At 56.3% G+C, this 14,627-nt stretch overlaps 1 protein-coding gene across 2 annotated transcripts in view; it reads right to left on the bottom strand.

Moving 5' to 3' along the window:
* The window catches only part of LOC147124536 (arrestin domain-containing protein 3-like), a 59,494-nt gene extending 45,229 nt beyond the window's left edge, over positions 1 to 14,265 (bottom strand). Inside the window, exon 1 of one of the 2 annotated variants that reach the window (XM_085988976.1) lies at positions 13,492 to 14,265. In XM_085988976.1, the coding sequence (XP_085845102.1) occupies positions 13,492 to 13,759 (268 nt within the window). In that variant the 5' untranslated portion in view covers positions 13,760 to 14,265. The remainder of the gene's footprint in view (positions 1 to 13,491) is intronic. The other variant, XM_085988966.1, reaches the window with a different exon arrangement.
* Between the last annotated feature and the right edge of the window lie 362 nt (positions 14,266 to 14,627).

Here is a 14,627-nt window from a genome sequence, read left to right as displayed (position 1 = left end):
GACAAATGATGTCATCCTGTTGTAATTCCATGGTGGGAATTTTAACTCCAGTCATGAAAGCATCTAGCGATTGACTGGCCCTTCCGCCAGCAGCAGCGAGAGGTCCAACTGACTTTAAAGGCTAGGACACAGTAACATAATTTATGATGGGGCGCTGTTGCGTGTAACCCCGTCAGATCTAAGGCTCGCTCACCCCAAATTCCTGCCTCCACTCAAATAGAAATCCTGATTTCTGCCCTCCCCAATCTCAGGAATTTTCAGAGCATTTGTCAAGCAGCCAAGTCACACAAGTGTAAAGTTGCACTCGTGTGGGTTGATAGTAGGGGTGCCAAACCTCCTGAGCTGCCTGGGAGTCTCCCAGAATGAAAGAGGTTTCTCCCGGGCACAGCTGCTAGCAACCCGGGAGAAAGCAGAACTTGCCTGTGACTGCGACTCAGTGACAAGGGGCACTATAAATTTCCCACCTCAGCAGTGGACCTGCTCTGTGACATTGCCACCACAGAGAAAGCACCTTCAGCTTGGAGACATCACTAACACCCACACCGCTGGAGCCTGCCTCATATAGGCTTGCAGAATATTGAGGGATTGAGGGGGGGTGGGGGGGGATCGGGATGGAGAGAGAGAGCGAGGGAGACTGGGGATCGGGATGGAGAGAGGGAGACTGGGGATCGGGATGGAGAGAGAGAGGGAGACTGGGGATTGGGATGGAGAGAGAGAGGGAGACTGGGGATCGGGATGGAGAGAGAGAGAGAGGGAGACTGGGGATCGGGGTGGAGAGAGAGAGGGAGACTGGGGATCGGGATGGAGAGAGAGAGGGAGACTGGGGATCGGGATGGAGAGAGAGAGGGAGACTGGGGATTGGGATGGAGAGAGAGAGGGAGACTGGGGATCGGGATGGAGAGAGAGGGGGAGACTGGGGATCGGGATGGAGAGAGAGGGGGAGACTGGGGATCGGGATGGAGAGAGAGAGAGAGGAAGACTGGGGATCGGGAAGGAGAGAGAGGGAGACTGGGGATCGGGATGGAGAGAGAGGGGGAGACTGGGGATCGGGATGGAGAGAGAGAGAGAGGGAGACTGGGGATCGGGATGGAGAGAGAGGGGGAGACTGGGGATCGGGATGGAGAGAGAGAGAGAGGCAGACTGGGGATTGGGATAGAGAGAGAGAGGGAGACTGGGGATTGGGATGGATAGAGAGAGAGAGGGAGACTGGGGATTGGGATGGAGAGAGAGAGGGAGACTGGGGATCGGGATGGAGAGAGAGAGGGAGACTGGGGATCGGGATGGAGAAAGAGAGGGAGACTGGGGATTGGGATGGAGAGAGAGGGGGAGACTGGGGATTGGGATGGAGAGAGAGAGGGAGACTGGGGATCGGGATGGATAGAGATCGGGATGGAGAGAGAGAGGGAGACTGGGGATTGGGATGGAGAGAGAGAGGGAGACTGGGGATCGGGATGGAGAGAGAGAGAGGGAGACTGGGGATTGGGATGGAGAGAGAGAGAGAGACTGGGGATCGGGATGGATAGAGAGAGGGAGACTGGGGATCGGGATGGAGAGAGGGAGACTGGGGATTGGGATGGAGAGAGAGAGGGAGACTGGGGATCGGGATGGAGAGAGAGAGAGGGAGACTGGGGATTGGGATGGAGAGAGAGAGGGAGACTGGGGATCGGGATGGATAGAGAGAGGGAGACTGGGGATTGGGATGGAGAGAGAGAGGGAGACTGGGGATCGGGATGGATAGAGAGAGGGAGACTGGGGATCGGGATGGAGAGAGAGAGGGAGACTGGGGATCGGGATGGAGAGAGAGGGAGACTGGGGATCGGGATGGAGAGAGAGGGGGAGACTGGGGATTGGGATGGAGAGAGAGAGGGAGACTGGGGATCGGGATGGAGAGAGAGAGGGAGACTGGGGATTGGGATGGAGAGAGAGAGGGAGACTGGGGATCGGGATGGAGAGAGAGAGGGAGACTGGGGATTGGGATGGAGAGAGAGAGGGAGACTGGGGATCGGGATGGAGAGAGAGGGGGAGACTGGGGATCGGGATGGAGAGAGAGGGGGAGACTGGGGATCGGGATGGAGAGAGAGAGAGAGGGAGACTGGGGATCGGGATGGAGAGAGAGGGAGACTGGGGATCGGGATGGAGAGAGGGGGAGACTGGGGATCGGGATGGAGAGAGAGGGGGAGACTGGGGATCGGGATGGAGAGAGAGGGAGACTGGGGATCGGGATGGAGAGAGAGGGGGAGACTGGGGATTGGGATGGAGAGAGAGAGGGAGACTGGGGATTGGGATGGAGAGAGAGAGGGAGACTGGGGATTGGGATGGAGAGAGAGAGGGAGACTGGGGATCGGGATGGATAGAGAGAGGGAGACTGGAGATCGGGATGGAGAGAGAGAGGGAGACTGGAGATCGGGATGGAGAGAGAGAGGGAGACTGGGGATTGGGATGGCGAGAGAGAGGGAGACTGGGGATCGGGATGGAGAGAGAGAGGGAGACTGGGGATTGGGATGGAGAGAGAGAGGGGGACTGGGGATCGGGATGGAGAGAGAGAGAGGGAGACTGGGGATCGGGATGGAGAGAGAGAGGGAGACTGGGGATTGGGATGGAGAGAGAGAGGGAGACTGGGGATCAGGATGGATAGAGAGAGGGAGACTGGAGATCGGGATGGAGAGAGAGAGGGAGACTGGGGATTGGGATGGAGAGAGAGAGGGAGACTGGGGATCGGGATGGAGAGAGAGAGAGGGAGACTGGGGATTGGGATGGAGAGAGAGAGAGAGACTGGGGATCGGGATGGATAGAGAGAGGGAGACTGGGGATCGGGATGGAGAGAGAGAGGGAGACTGGGGATTGGGATGGAGAGAGAGAGGGAGACTGGGGATCGGGATGGAGAGAGAGAGAGGGAGACTGGGGATTGGGATGGAGAGAGAGAGGGAGACTGGGGATCGGGATGGAGAGAGAGGGAGACTGGGGATCGGGATGGAGAGAGAGGGGGAGACTGGGGATTGGGATGGAGAGAGAGAGGGAGACTGGGGATCGGGATGGAGAGAGAGAGGGAGACTGGGGATTGGGATGGAGAGAGAGAGGGAGACTGGGGATCGGGATGGAGAGAGAGAGGGAGACTGGGGATTGGGATGGAGAGAGAGAGGGAGACTGGGGATCGGGATGGAGAGAGAGGGGGAGACTGGGGATCGGGATGGAGAGAGAGGGGGAGACTGGGGATCGGGATGGAGAGAGAGGGGGAGACTGGGGATCGGGATGGAGAGAGGGAGACTGGGGATTGGGATGGAGAGAGAGAGGGAGACTGGGGATCGGGATGGAGAGAGAGAGAGGGAGACTGGGGATTGGGATGGAGAGAGAGAGGGAGACTGGGGATCGGGATGGATAGAGAGAGGGAGACTGGGGATCGGGATGGAGAGAGAGGGGGAGACTGGGGATCGGGATGGAGAGAGAGGGGGAGACTGGGGATCGGGATGGAGAGAGAGGGGGAGACTGGGGATCGGGATGGAGAGAGGGAGAGAGGGAGACTGGGGATCGGGATGGAGAGAGAGGGAGACTGGGGATCGGGATGGAGAGAGAGGGGGAGACTGGGGATCGGGATGGAGAGAGAGGGGGAGACTGGGGATCGGGATGGAGAGAGAGAGGGAGACTGGGGATCGGGATGGAGAAAGAGAGGGAGACTGGGGATTGGGATGGAGAGAGAGGGGGAGACTGGGGATTGGGATGGAGAGAGAGAGGGAGACTGGGGATCGGGATGGATAGAGATCGGGATGGAGAGAGAGAGGGAGACTGGGGATTGGGATGGAGAGAGAGAGGGAGACTGGGGATCGGGATGGAGAGAGAGAGAGGGAGACTGGGGATTGGGATGGAGAGAGAGAGAGAGACTGGGGATCGGGATGGATAGAGAGAGGGAGACTGGGGATCGGGATGGAGAGAGGGAGACTGGGGATTGGGATGGAGAGAGAGAGGGAGACTGGGGATCGGGATGGAGAGAGAGAGAGGGAGACTGGGGATTGGGATGGAGAGAGAGAGGGAGACTGGGGATCGGGATGGATAGAGAGAGGGAGACTGGGGATTGGGATGGAGAGAGAGGGGGAGACTGGGGATTGGGATGGAGAGAGAGAGGGAGACTGGGGATTGGGATGGAGAGAGAGAGGGAGACTGGGGATTGGGATGGAGAGAGAGAGGGAGACTGGGGATCGGGATGGATAGAGAGAGGGAGACTGGAGATCGGGATGGAGAGAGAGAGGGAGACTGGAGATCGGGATGGAGAGAGAGAGGGAGACTGGGGATTGGGATGGCGAGAGAGAGGGAGACTGGGGATCGGGATGGAGAGAGAGAGGGAGACTGGGGATTGGGATGGAGAGAGAGAGGGGGACTGGGGATCGGGATGGAGAGAGAGAGAGGGAGACTGGGGATCGGGATGGAGAGAGAGAGGGAGACTGGGGATTGGGATGGAGAGAGAGAGGGAGACTGGGGATCAGGATGGATAGAGAGAGGGAGACTGGAGATCGGGATGGAGAGAGAGAGGGAGACTGGGGATTGGGATGGAGAGAGAGAGGGAGACTGGGGATCGGGATGGAGAGAGAGAGAGGGAGACTGGGGATTGGGATGGAGAGAGAGAGAGAGACTGGGGATCGGGATGGATAGAGAGAGGGAGACTGGGGATCGGGATGGAGAGAGAGAGGGAGACTGGGGATTGGGATGGAGAGAGAGAGGGAGACTGGGGATCGGGATGGAGAGAGAGAGAGGGAGACTGGGGATTGGGATGGAGAGAGAGAGGGAGACTGGGGATCGGGATGGAGAGAGAGGGAGACTGGGGATCGGGATGGAGAGAGAGGGGGAGACTGGGGATTGGGATGGAGAGAGAGAGGGAGACTGGGGATCGGGATGGAGAGAGAGAGGGAGACTGGGGATTGGGATGGAGAGAGAGAGGGAGACTGGGGATCGGGATGGAGAGAGAGAGGGAGACTGGGGATTGGGATGGAGAGAGAGAGGGAGACTGGGGATCGGGATGGAGAGAGAGGGGGAGACTGGGGATCGGGATGGAGAGAGAGGGGGAGACTGGGGATCGGGATGGAGAGAGAGGGGGAGACTGGGGATCGGGATGGAGAGAGGGAGAGAGGGAGACTGGGGATCGGGATGGAGAGAGAGGGAGACTGGGGATCGGGATGGAGAGAGAGGGGGAGACTGGGGATCGGGATGGAGAGAGAGGGGGAGACTGGGGATCGGGATGGAGAGAGAGAGAGAGGGAGACTGGGGATCGGGATGGAGAGAGGGGGAGACTGGGGATCGGGATGGAGAGAGAGGGGGAGACTGGGGATTGGGATGGAGAGAGAGAGGGAGACTGGGGATTGGGATGGAGAGAGAGAGGGAGACTGGGGATTGGGATGGAGAGAGAGAGGGAGACTGGGGATCGGGATGGATAGAGAGAGGGAGACTGGAGATCGGGATGGAGAGAGAGAGGGAGACTGGAGATCAGGATGGAGAGAGAGAGGGAGACTGGGGATTGGGATGGCGAGAGAGAGGGAGACTGGGGATCGGGATGGAGAGAGAGAGGGAGACTGGGGATTGGGATGGAGAGAGAGAGGGGGACTGGGGATCGGGATGGAGAGAGAGAGAGGGAGACTGGGGATCGGGATGGAGAGAGAGAGGGAGACTGGGGATTGGGATGGAGAGAGAGAGGGAGACTGGGGATCAGGATGGATAGAGAGAGGGAGACTGGAGATCGGGATGGAGAGAGAGAGGGAGACTGGGGATTGGGATGGAGAGAGAGAGGGAGACTGGGGATCGGGATGGAGAGAGAGAGAGGGAGACTGGGGATTGGGATGGAGAGAGAGAGAGAGACTGGGGATCGGGATGGATAGAGAGAGGGAGACTGGGGATCGGGATGGAGAGAGAGAGGGAGACTGGGGATTGGGATGGAGAGAGAGAGGGAGACTGGGGATCGGGATGGAGAGAGAGAGAGGGAGACTGGGGATTGGGATGGAGAGAGAGAGGGAGACTGGGGATCGGGATGGAGAGAGAGGGAGACTGGGGATCGGGATGGAGAGAGAGGGGGAGACTGGGGATTGGGATGGAGAGAGAGAGGGAGACTGGGGATCGGGATGGAGAGAGAGAGGGAGACTGGGGATTGGGATGGAGAGAGAGAGGGAGACTGGGGATCGGGATGGAGAGAGAGAGGGAGACTGGGGATTGGGATGGAGAGAGAGAGGGAGACTGGGGATCGGGATGGAGAGAGAGGGGGAGACTGGGGATCGGGATGGAGAGAGAGGGGGAGACTGGGGATCGGGATGGAGAGAGAGGGGGAGACTGGGGATCGGGATGGAGAGAGGGAGAGAGGGAGACTGGGGATCGGGATGGAGAGAGAGGGAGACTGGGGATCGGGATGGAGAGAGAGGGGGAGACTGGGGATCGGGATGGAGAGAGAGGGGGAGACTGGGGATCGGGATGGAGAGAGAGAGAGAGGGAGACTGGGAATCGGGATGGAGAGAGAGGGGGAGACTGGGGATCGGGATGGAGAGAGAGAGGGAGACTGGGGATTGGGATAGAGAGAGAGAGGGAGACTGGGGATTGGGATGGATAGAGAGAGAGAGGGAGACTGGGGATTGGGATGGAGAGAGAGAGGGAGACTGAGGATCGGGATGGAGAGAGAGAGGGAGACTGGGGATTGGGATAGAGAGAGAGAGGGAGACTGGGGATTGGGATGGATAGAGAGAGAGAGGGAGACTGGGGATCGGGATGGAGAGAGAGAGGGAGACTGGGGATCGGGATGGAGAGAGAGAGGGAGACTGGGGATTGGGATGGAGAGAGAGAGGGAGACTGAGGATTGGGATGGAGAGAGAGAGGGAGATTGGGGATCGGGATGGATAGAGAGAGGGAGACTGGAGATCGGGATGGAGAGAGAGAGGGAGACTGGGGATTGGGATGGAGAGAGAGAGGGAGACTGGGGATCGGGATGGATAGAGAGAGGGAGACTGGAGATCGGAATGGAGAGAGAGAGGGAGACTGGGGATTGGGATGGAGAGAGAGAGGGAGACTGGGGATCGGGATGGAGAGAGAGAGAGGGAGACTGGGGATTGGGATGGAGAGAGAGAGAGAGACTGGGGATCGGGATGGATAGAGAGAGGGAGACTGGGGATCGGGATGGAGAGAGGGAGACTGGGGATTGGGATGGAGAGAGAGAGGGAGACTGGGGATCGGGATGGAGAGAGAGAGAGGGAGACTGGGGATTGGGATGGAGAGAGAGAGGGAGACTGGGGATCGGGATGGATAGAGAGAGGGAGACTGGGGATTGGGATGGAGAGAGAGAGGGAGACTGGGGATCGGGATGGATAGAGAGAGGGAGACTGGGGATCGGGATGGAGAGAGAGAGGGAGACTGGGGATCGGGATGGAGAGAGAGGGAGACTGGGGATCGGGATGGAGAGAGAGGGGGAGACTGGGGATTGGGATGGAGAGAGAGAGGGAGACTGGGGATCGGGATGGAGAGAGAGAGGGAGACTGGGGATTGGGATGGAGAGAGAGAGGGAGACTGGGGATCGGGATGGAGAGAGAGAGGGAGACTGGGGATTGGGATGGAGAGAGAGAGGGAGACTGGGGATCGGGATGGAGAGAGAGGGGGAGACTGGGGATCGGGATGGAGAGAGAGGGGGAGACTGGGGATCGGGATGGAGAGAGAGAGAGAGGGAGACTGGGGATCGGGATGGAGAGAGAGGGAGACTGGGGATCGGGATGGAGAGAGAGGGGGAGACTGGGGATCGGGATGGAGAGAGAGGGGGAGACTGGGGATCGGGATGGAGAGAGAGAGAGAGGGAGACTGGGGATCGGGATGGAGAGAGAGGGGGAGACTGGGGATCGGGATGGAGAGAGAGAGGGAGACTGGGGATTGGGATAGAGAGAGAGAGGGAGACTGGGGATTGGGATGGATAGAGAGAGAGAGGGAGACTGGGTATTGGGATGGAGAGAGAGAGGGAGACTGGGGATCGGGATGGAGAGAGAGAGGGAGACTGGGGATTGGGATGGAGAGAGAGAGGGAGACTGGGGATTGGGATGGAGAGAGAGAGGGAGATTGGGGATCGGGATGGATAGAGAGAGGGAGACTGGAGATCGGGATGGAGAGAGAGAGGGAGACTGGGGATTGGGATGGAGAGAGAGAGGGAGACTGGGGATCGGGATGGAGAGAGAGAGAGGGAGACTGGGGATTGGGATGGAGAGAGAGAGAGAGACTGGGGATCGGGATGGATAGAGAGAGGGAGACTGGGGATCGGGATGGAGAGAGAGAGAGGGAGACTGGGGATCGGGATGGAGAGAGAGAGAGGGAGACTGGGGATTGGGATGGAGAGAGAGAGGGAGACTGGGGATTGGGATGGATAGAGAGAGGGAGACTGGGGATTGGGATGGAGAGAGAGAGGGAGACTGGGGATCGGGATGGATAGAGAGAGGGAGACTGGGGATCGGGATGGAGAGAGAGGGAGACTGGGGATCGGGAGAGAAAGAGATAGGGAGACTGGGGATCGGGGTGGAGAGAGAGAGGGAGACTGGGGATTGGGATGGAGAGAGGGAGACTGGAGATCGGGATGGATAGAGAGAGGGAGACTGGGGATCGGGATGGAGAGAGAGAGGGAGACTGGGGATTGGGATGGAGAGAGAGAGGGAGACTGGGATCGGGATGGATAGAGAGAGGGAGACTGGGGATCGGGATGGAGAGAGAGGGAGACTGGGGATCGGGAGAGAGAGAGGGAGACTGGGGATCGGGATGGAGAGAGAGAGAGAGAGGGAGACTGGGGATCGGGATGGAGAAAGAGGGAGACTGGGGATCGGGATGGAGAGAGAGAGGTAGGCTGGGGATCGGGATGGAGAGAGAGAGGGAGACTGCGGATCGGGATGGAGAGAGAGGGAGACTGGGGATCGGGATGGAGAGAGAGGGAGACTGGGGATCGGGATGGAGAGAGAGAGGGAGACTGGGGATCGGGATGGAGAGAGAGGGGGAGACTGGGGATCGGGATGGAGAGAGAGAGGGAGACTGGGGATCGGGATGGAGAGAGAGAGGGAGACTGGGGATCGGGATGGAGAGAGAGGGGGAGACTGGGGATCGGGATGGAGAGAGAGGGGGAGACTGGGGATCGGGATGGAGAGAGAGGGGGAGACTGGGGATCGGGATGGAGAAAGAGGGAGACTGGGGATCGGGATGGAGAGAGAGAGGGAGACTGGGGATCGGGATGGAGAAAGAGGGGGACTGGGGATCGGGATGGAGTGAGAAGGAGACGTTGGGAATTGCGACACGGACAGGGAGGAGAGATGGAGAATTTGGACTGGGGTTGGGGGGATTAGAGCTCAGGTGGGCGGGAGAGAGGGAGATTGGGAGTCGGGGCTCAGGCGGAGGCAGAACGGGAGACTGGTGAATTGGCAGTCCTGGGGCTGATCATTTCCTGCAAAGCCGGGAGCAGCGGTAATGTGGTGAGTAGGTGCAGTGCTGAGAGAGAGGAGGAGAGTAATGGGGCTTTACTCTGGGTAAATAGTGAAAGATTGTGTGGAATTTTTACTTCTTGATGCACTGGAAGCGGGGTTGTAGGGGGGGGAGGCGGGGGTTGGCGGTGGGCTGCTCCGGTTGTGCGCGGGAAACGCGGAAGTCGCTGTGGAGATTTAGCTCTACAACATGTGAGTCTTGGCCCTGACAGGTTCCCCGCCCAGAAGTCAGCCTGATTGATAGGCTTGGCTTCCAGTTGGGTGGCAACAGGACCAGGTAGGTCTGATCCTCAACCCTGGTGCCCCAGTGGGGGAGGGGGGAGGGTTTGATCCCTGACCCCCGGGTGGTGGTCCGATCCCAAGTGGTGTCTAATCCCGACCCTGGGGGGGCTTTTGATCCCTGACCAGAGGGGTCCAATCATGGAGGAGGGTTCGATTCCCAACCGCGGGGGTTCCGATCCCTGACACCGGGGGCGGGGAGGGGGAGTTTTGTTTCCGGGAAGGAGGGGGATTTGTGTGGGGAGGGGTCTGATGGTGGGAGAGCTTGAGGGGTTGGGAGAATGTACTCCTGCTCTTCCTGGCCAACAAGGAGTGCTCCCTGAGGCTGCCCCTGCCTCACTGCAGCTGCCGGGTTTCCCGGCCAGCCACAGTGAAACCTGCAAAGCAGGTTAAATCTGTGGCTTCCAGCCCTATTGAAATATTTAAAATGCCAACCCGCCTCCTGGGAGTGGGTTGGCTGCCCACCCCTTGCCCCGCCTCAGTAAAACCCGGAAGTCGGCGGGTTGGAGCCGATTTCCCGACATGCTTGGAAATTTTGCCCATTTAACCCTTCACCCGCATCCGCTCTCACCCATGTTAAAATTCCTGGCACTAACCATCTCCTTTTCACCATGGATGTCCAATCCCTCTACACCTCCATCCCTCATCAGGATGGCCTGAGGACACTCCACTTCTTCTTTGAACAGAGGCCCAACCAGTCCCCCATCACCACCACCCTCCTCCGCCTGGCTAAACTTGTTCTCACATTGAACATCTTCTCTTTTGACTCTACTCACTTCCTCCAAATAAAATGTGTTGCTATGGGACACGTATGGGTCCTAGCCGATGTTCACGTTAAGCTGTGTGGCTGCACAGTGCTCTGGAGGTCCCATGCAGGCCGCTTGCCGGCTTCACAATGGGAAAAACCGCGCATGTGTGGAAATTTGAATGGGCCGCCCAGCCCTTAAAGGGGCCACGCACCCAATAAAACTTAAAGAGAACATTGGTCCTAGCTATGCCTGCCTTTTCGTGGGATATGTAGAACATTCTTTGTTCCAGTCCTACTCAGGTCGCCTCCCTCACCTCTTTTTCCAGTGCATTGATGACTGTATTGGTGCTGTCTCCTGCTCTCACCCAGAACTGGAAAACTTCATCAATTTTGCTTCCAGTTTCCACTTTCCCTCGCCTTCACATGGTCCATCTCTGACTCTTCCGTTCCTCAACCTTTCTGTCTCCACTTCTAGGGATAGGCTATCGACCAATATCCACTATAAGCCCACTGACTCCCACAGCTACCTTGACTACACTTCCTCCCACCCGGTTCCTGTAAGGACTCTATTCCATTCTCCCAGTTTCTCTGTCTCCTCCACATCTGTCCTGTTGATGCCACCAGTGCTTCCGATTTGTCTTCCTTGTTCCTCAACCGAGGATTCTCCTCCGCCATGGTTGACACGACCCTTGACCGTGTCCGTTCCATTTCCCACACTTCTGCTCTCACCCCTTCTTCTCCCTCCCGGAACCACGATAGGGCTCCCCTTGTCCTCACCTTCCACCCCACCAGCCTCCACATTCAATGGATCATCCTCCGCCATTTCCGCCACCTCCAGTGTGATCCCACCACATCTTCCCCTCCCTTTTCAGCATTCTGAAGGGACCGCTCCCTCCCCGACACCCTGGTCTACTCCTCTATCACCCCCACCCTTCCCACAGCACCTTCCCATGCACGTGCAGGAGCAATGTTCCCCTAATTGTTTTGGGTGCACAGCCCCTTTAAGGGGCTGCATGGCCCAGTCACAGTATTGCGCATGCACAAAATTTAACATGGGAAAGCCGGTCCCGGGGTGCGGGACCAGCAGAGAGCTGCGCGGGAGATGCAACACCTGCCCTTTTCCCTCCTCCCTTCCCACTGTCCGGGGCCCAAATACTCCTTCCGGGTGAAACAATGATTTACTTGTACTTCTTTCAATTTAGTATACTGTATTCGCTGCTCACGATGTGGTCTCCTCTACATTGGGGCGACCAAACGCAGATTGGGTGACCACTTTGTGGAACATAAGAACATAAGAAATAGGAGCAGGAGTAGGCCATATGGCCCCTCGGGCCTGCTCCGCCATTCAATAGGATCATCCTTCAGTCCGCAATCGTGACCCCGAGCGTCCGGTTGCCTGTCCCTTTAATTCTCTGCTCCACTCTGACCTCTCGGTCCTCGGCCTCCTACACTGTTCCAATGAAGCTCAACATAAGCTCGAGGAACAGCAACTCATCTTTTGATTAGGCACTTTACAGCCTCCCGGGCACAACATCGAATTCAACAATTTCAGATCATAATCTCTGCCCCCATTTTTTTCAGATGGCAGCTGTTGGTGATTCTGCTATTCCCATTTACACCACTTCTAGACGCATCTTTTGTTTCTTTACTTGTCCCATTACCATCTCCTTTTGCCTCGCACCATCATCCCTTTTGTCATTTAATCGCTCCTGCCTTCCATCCCATCACAAACCTTCCCCTTTTGTTCTTTCCACCCCTCCCCCCTTTACCTGCCTCTGTACTTACTTAAAACCTGTTACATCTCTAACATTTTCCAGTTCTGACGAAAGGTCTTTCACCTGACACGTTAAATCTGTGTCACTCTCCACAGATGCTGCCTGACCTGCGGGGATTTCCAGCATTTCTGTTTTTATTTAAAATTCCCCCTTTTATTGGAGTATAAAAACAGGGAAGTCTTGCTGCAGTTATGCAGGGTATTGGTGAGGACACACCTGGAATACTGCGTGCAGTTTTGGTTTCCATATTTAAGAAAAGATATACTTGCTCTCGAGGCGGTTCAGAGAAGGTTCACTCGGTTGATTCCAGAGATGAGGGGGTTGACGTATGAGGAAAGGTTGAGTAGGTTGGGCCTCTACTCATTGGAGTTCAGAAGAATGAGAGGCGATCTTATCGAAACATATAAGATTGTGAGGGGGCTTGATCGGGTGGATGCGGAGAGGATGTTTCCACTGATGGGTGAGACTAGAATTAGGGGGCATAATCTTAGAATAAGGGGCTGCCGTTTCAAAACTGAGATGAGGAGAAACTTCTTCACTCAGAGGGTAGTAAATCTATGGAATTTGCTACCCCAGAGAGCTGTGGAAGCTGCAACATTGAATAAATTTAAAACGGAGATAGACAGTTTCCTAGCAGATAAGGGAATTAGGGGTTACGGGGAGAGGGCAGGGAAGTGGACGTGAGTCTAGATTCGGATCAGCCATGATCCTATTGAATGGCAGAGCAAGCCCGAGGGGCCGTATGGCCTACTCCCTGCTCCTACTTATGTTCTTATGTTATGTTCTTATGTTTCCACTGATGGGCGAATGAGTGGCAGCTCTACTAGAGTACAACAACTGCTGGCACAAAACCAGGAGCAAAAACTTTCAACTGCCCCACCTTTATAAGTAAATGCAATGTAAACGCAATTAACATTGGCAAACTGCAGGGCATCACGTGATCAAGCCTCTAACCAGAGTTGGCCACCTCAGTTGGTAATGGAAAAATAAAACTTGTAACCCTGAACTTTTACATGTGTAAAGTGAGAACTGGTTTAATTTTGCCAACTTAAATCTGCCTCCTATTAGCAAAAAGTTAAAATGTAGTGCTGGGGAACACTTCCAGCCTTTTTTCCTAGATTCCTCACAGTAACATCTGGCAGGCGGTGGCTCCAGGGAACTGCACACATTAGTTGTTGGGTTTGTAAAGGAGACACTTTCGGATCTCTTTGCAATGCGATGACACACTTACCCTTTCCGATGAGCAGGTACTTGTGCTCGAAGTATCTGATCTGCTGTCTGTAGTGCTGAGTGTTGCTCGATTTGGAACCAGAGGAGTGTCTCTCGGTCCAGTGGACGTACGCCTGCCCTTTGGCGTGGATTTTAAGAGCTTTCACCTCGATCGGAGCCGTAACCTCCACAACGATCCGTCCAGAGACCCATTCCCCGCTCGTGTAAACAGGGACGTTGTTGTCAACAGCGCGGTCGTAGAGTATTGTAAAACTCTTCACTTTCCCCATCACTGTGGTCAATGCTTAGAGATTCCGGTACAAGATTGCGGAAGAAGTGGCACCATTCCGGCCGGCCGATCAGTGGAATGTGAGACGGGTTTGGAATGGTCCGAGATCCCTTTCTTGGACTGGGCGATGGACACACCCGCCACCACCCTGTGTAGGGTTTTGTAATAAACAGCCCAGAGCGTCTGGCTGTCATCTCGACTTCCGTTCGGGGAAACGGATTACAGAACTGGAGGATCATTTCGGAAAACACCCACAATGTGAGTCATAGTGGCTCATGCTCACTGAGGGAGAGGGAACAAAATCTGTATTTCCATAAATAAAAACAGAATGCTGGAAATAGCAGATCAGGCAGCAAAGCGAGAGAAACAAAGTTAACGTTTCAGGTCGAAGACCTTTCATCAGAACTTTTTAGGCTCTTTAATTTTGTGACATCCCCTTCCTCGTTGTACAAAAAAAAACGGGTTTAAATTGTATAACCCCGAAAACGGGCGTGGGGATCGTGATACGCGATTAACGCACCCCCGTTCACTGTGTTGCAGGCAGCGCGTTAAATTGGTGCTACCTGCTGGTTTAAATGATTGCTGCGAGCAGCCAGCGCTCCCCGCCTGTTCACTGGCTGCAGGCATCAGCAGGGGGCCCATAACGCCAAAGGCTAGCGCTACTTAAAGGCAGCCTGTCCCTCTTAAAGGGGAGGTTTCAAGGGGCTGCAAGAAGTGGAGGGAGTCCTTTGAAAAGTGAATCTGTGCTGTTGTAGGAACGGAGGTTCCTATCTGAATAAGGTATTCGACTCGATGAATCAAATCAACAGGTTTTAATGAACAACGAAGTTAACAGGGAAACTACAGGAGAAACGGTACACAGGTCTAAT

This window comes from Somniosus microcephalus, chromosome 1 (assembly GCF_052327205.1).
Source record: "Somniosus microcephalus isolate GS21.2 chromosome 1, FLI_Smic_1.0, whole genome shotgun sequence".
NCBI classification, from domain to species: Eukaryota; Metazoa; Chordata; class Chondrichthyes; order Squaliformes; family Somniosidae; genus Somniosus; species Somniosus microcephalus.
Note: the sequence above shows the minus strand (reverse complement) of the source record. Positions and strands in the feature narration are given on the sequence as shown.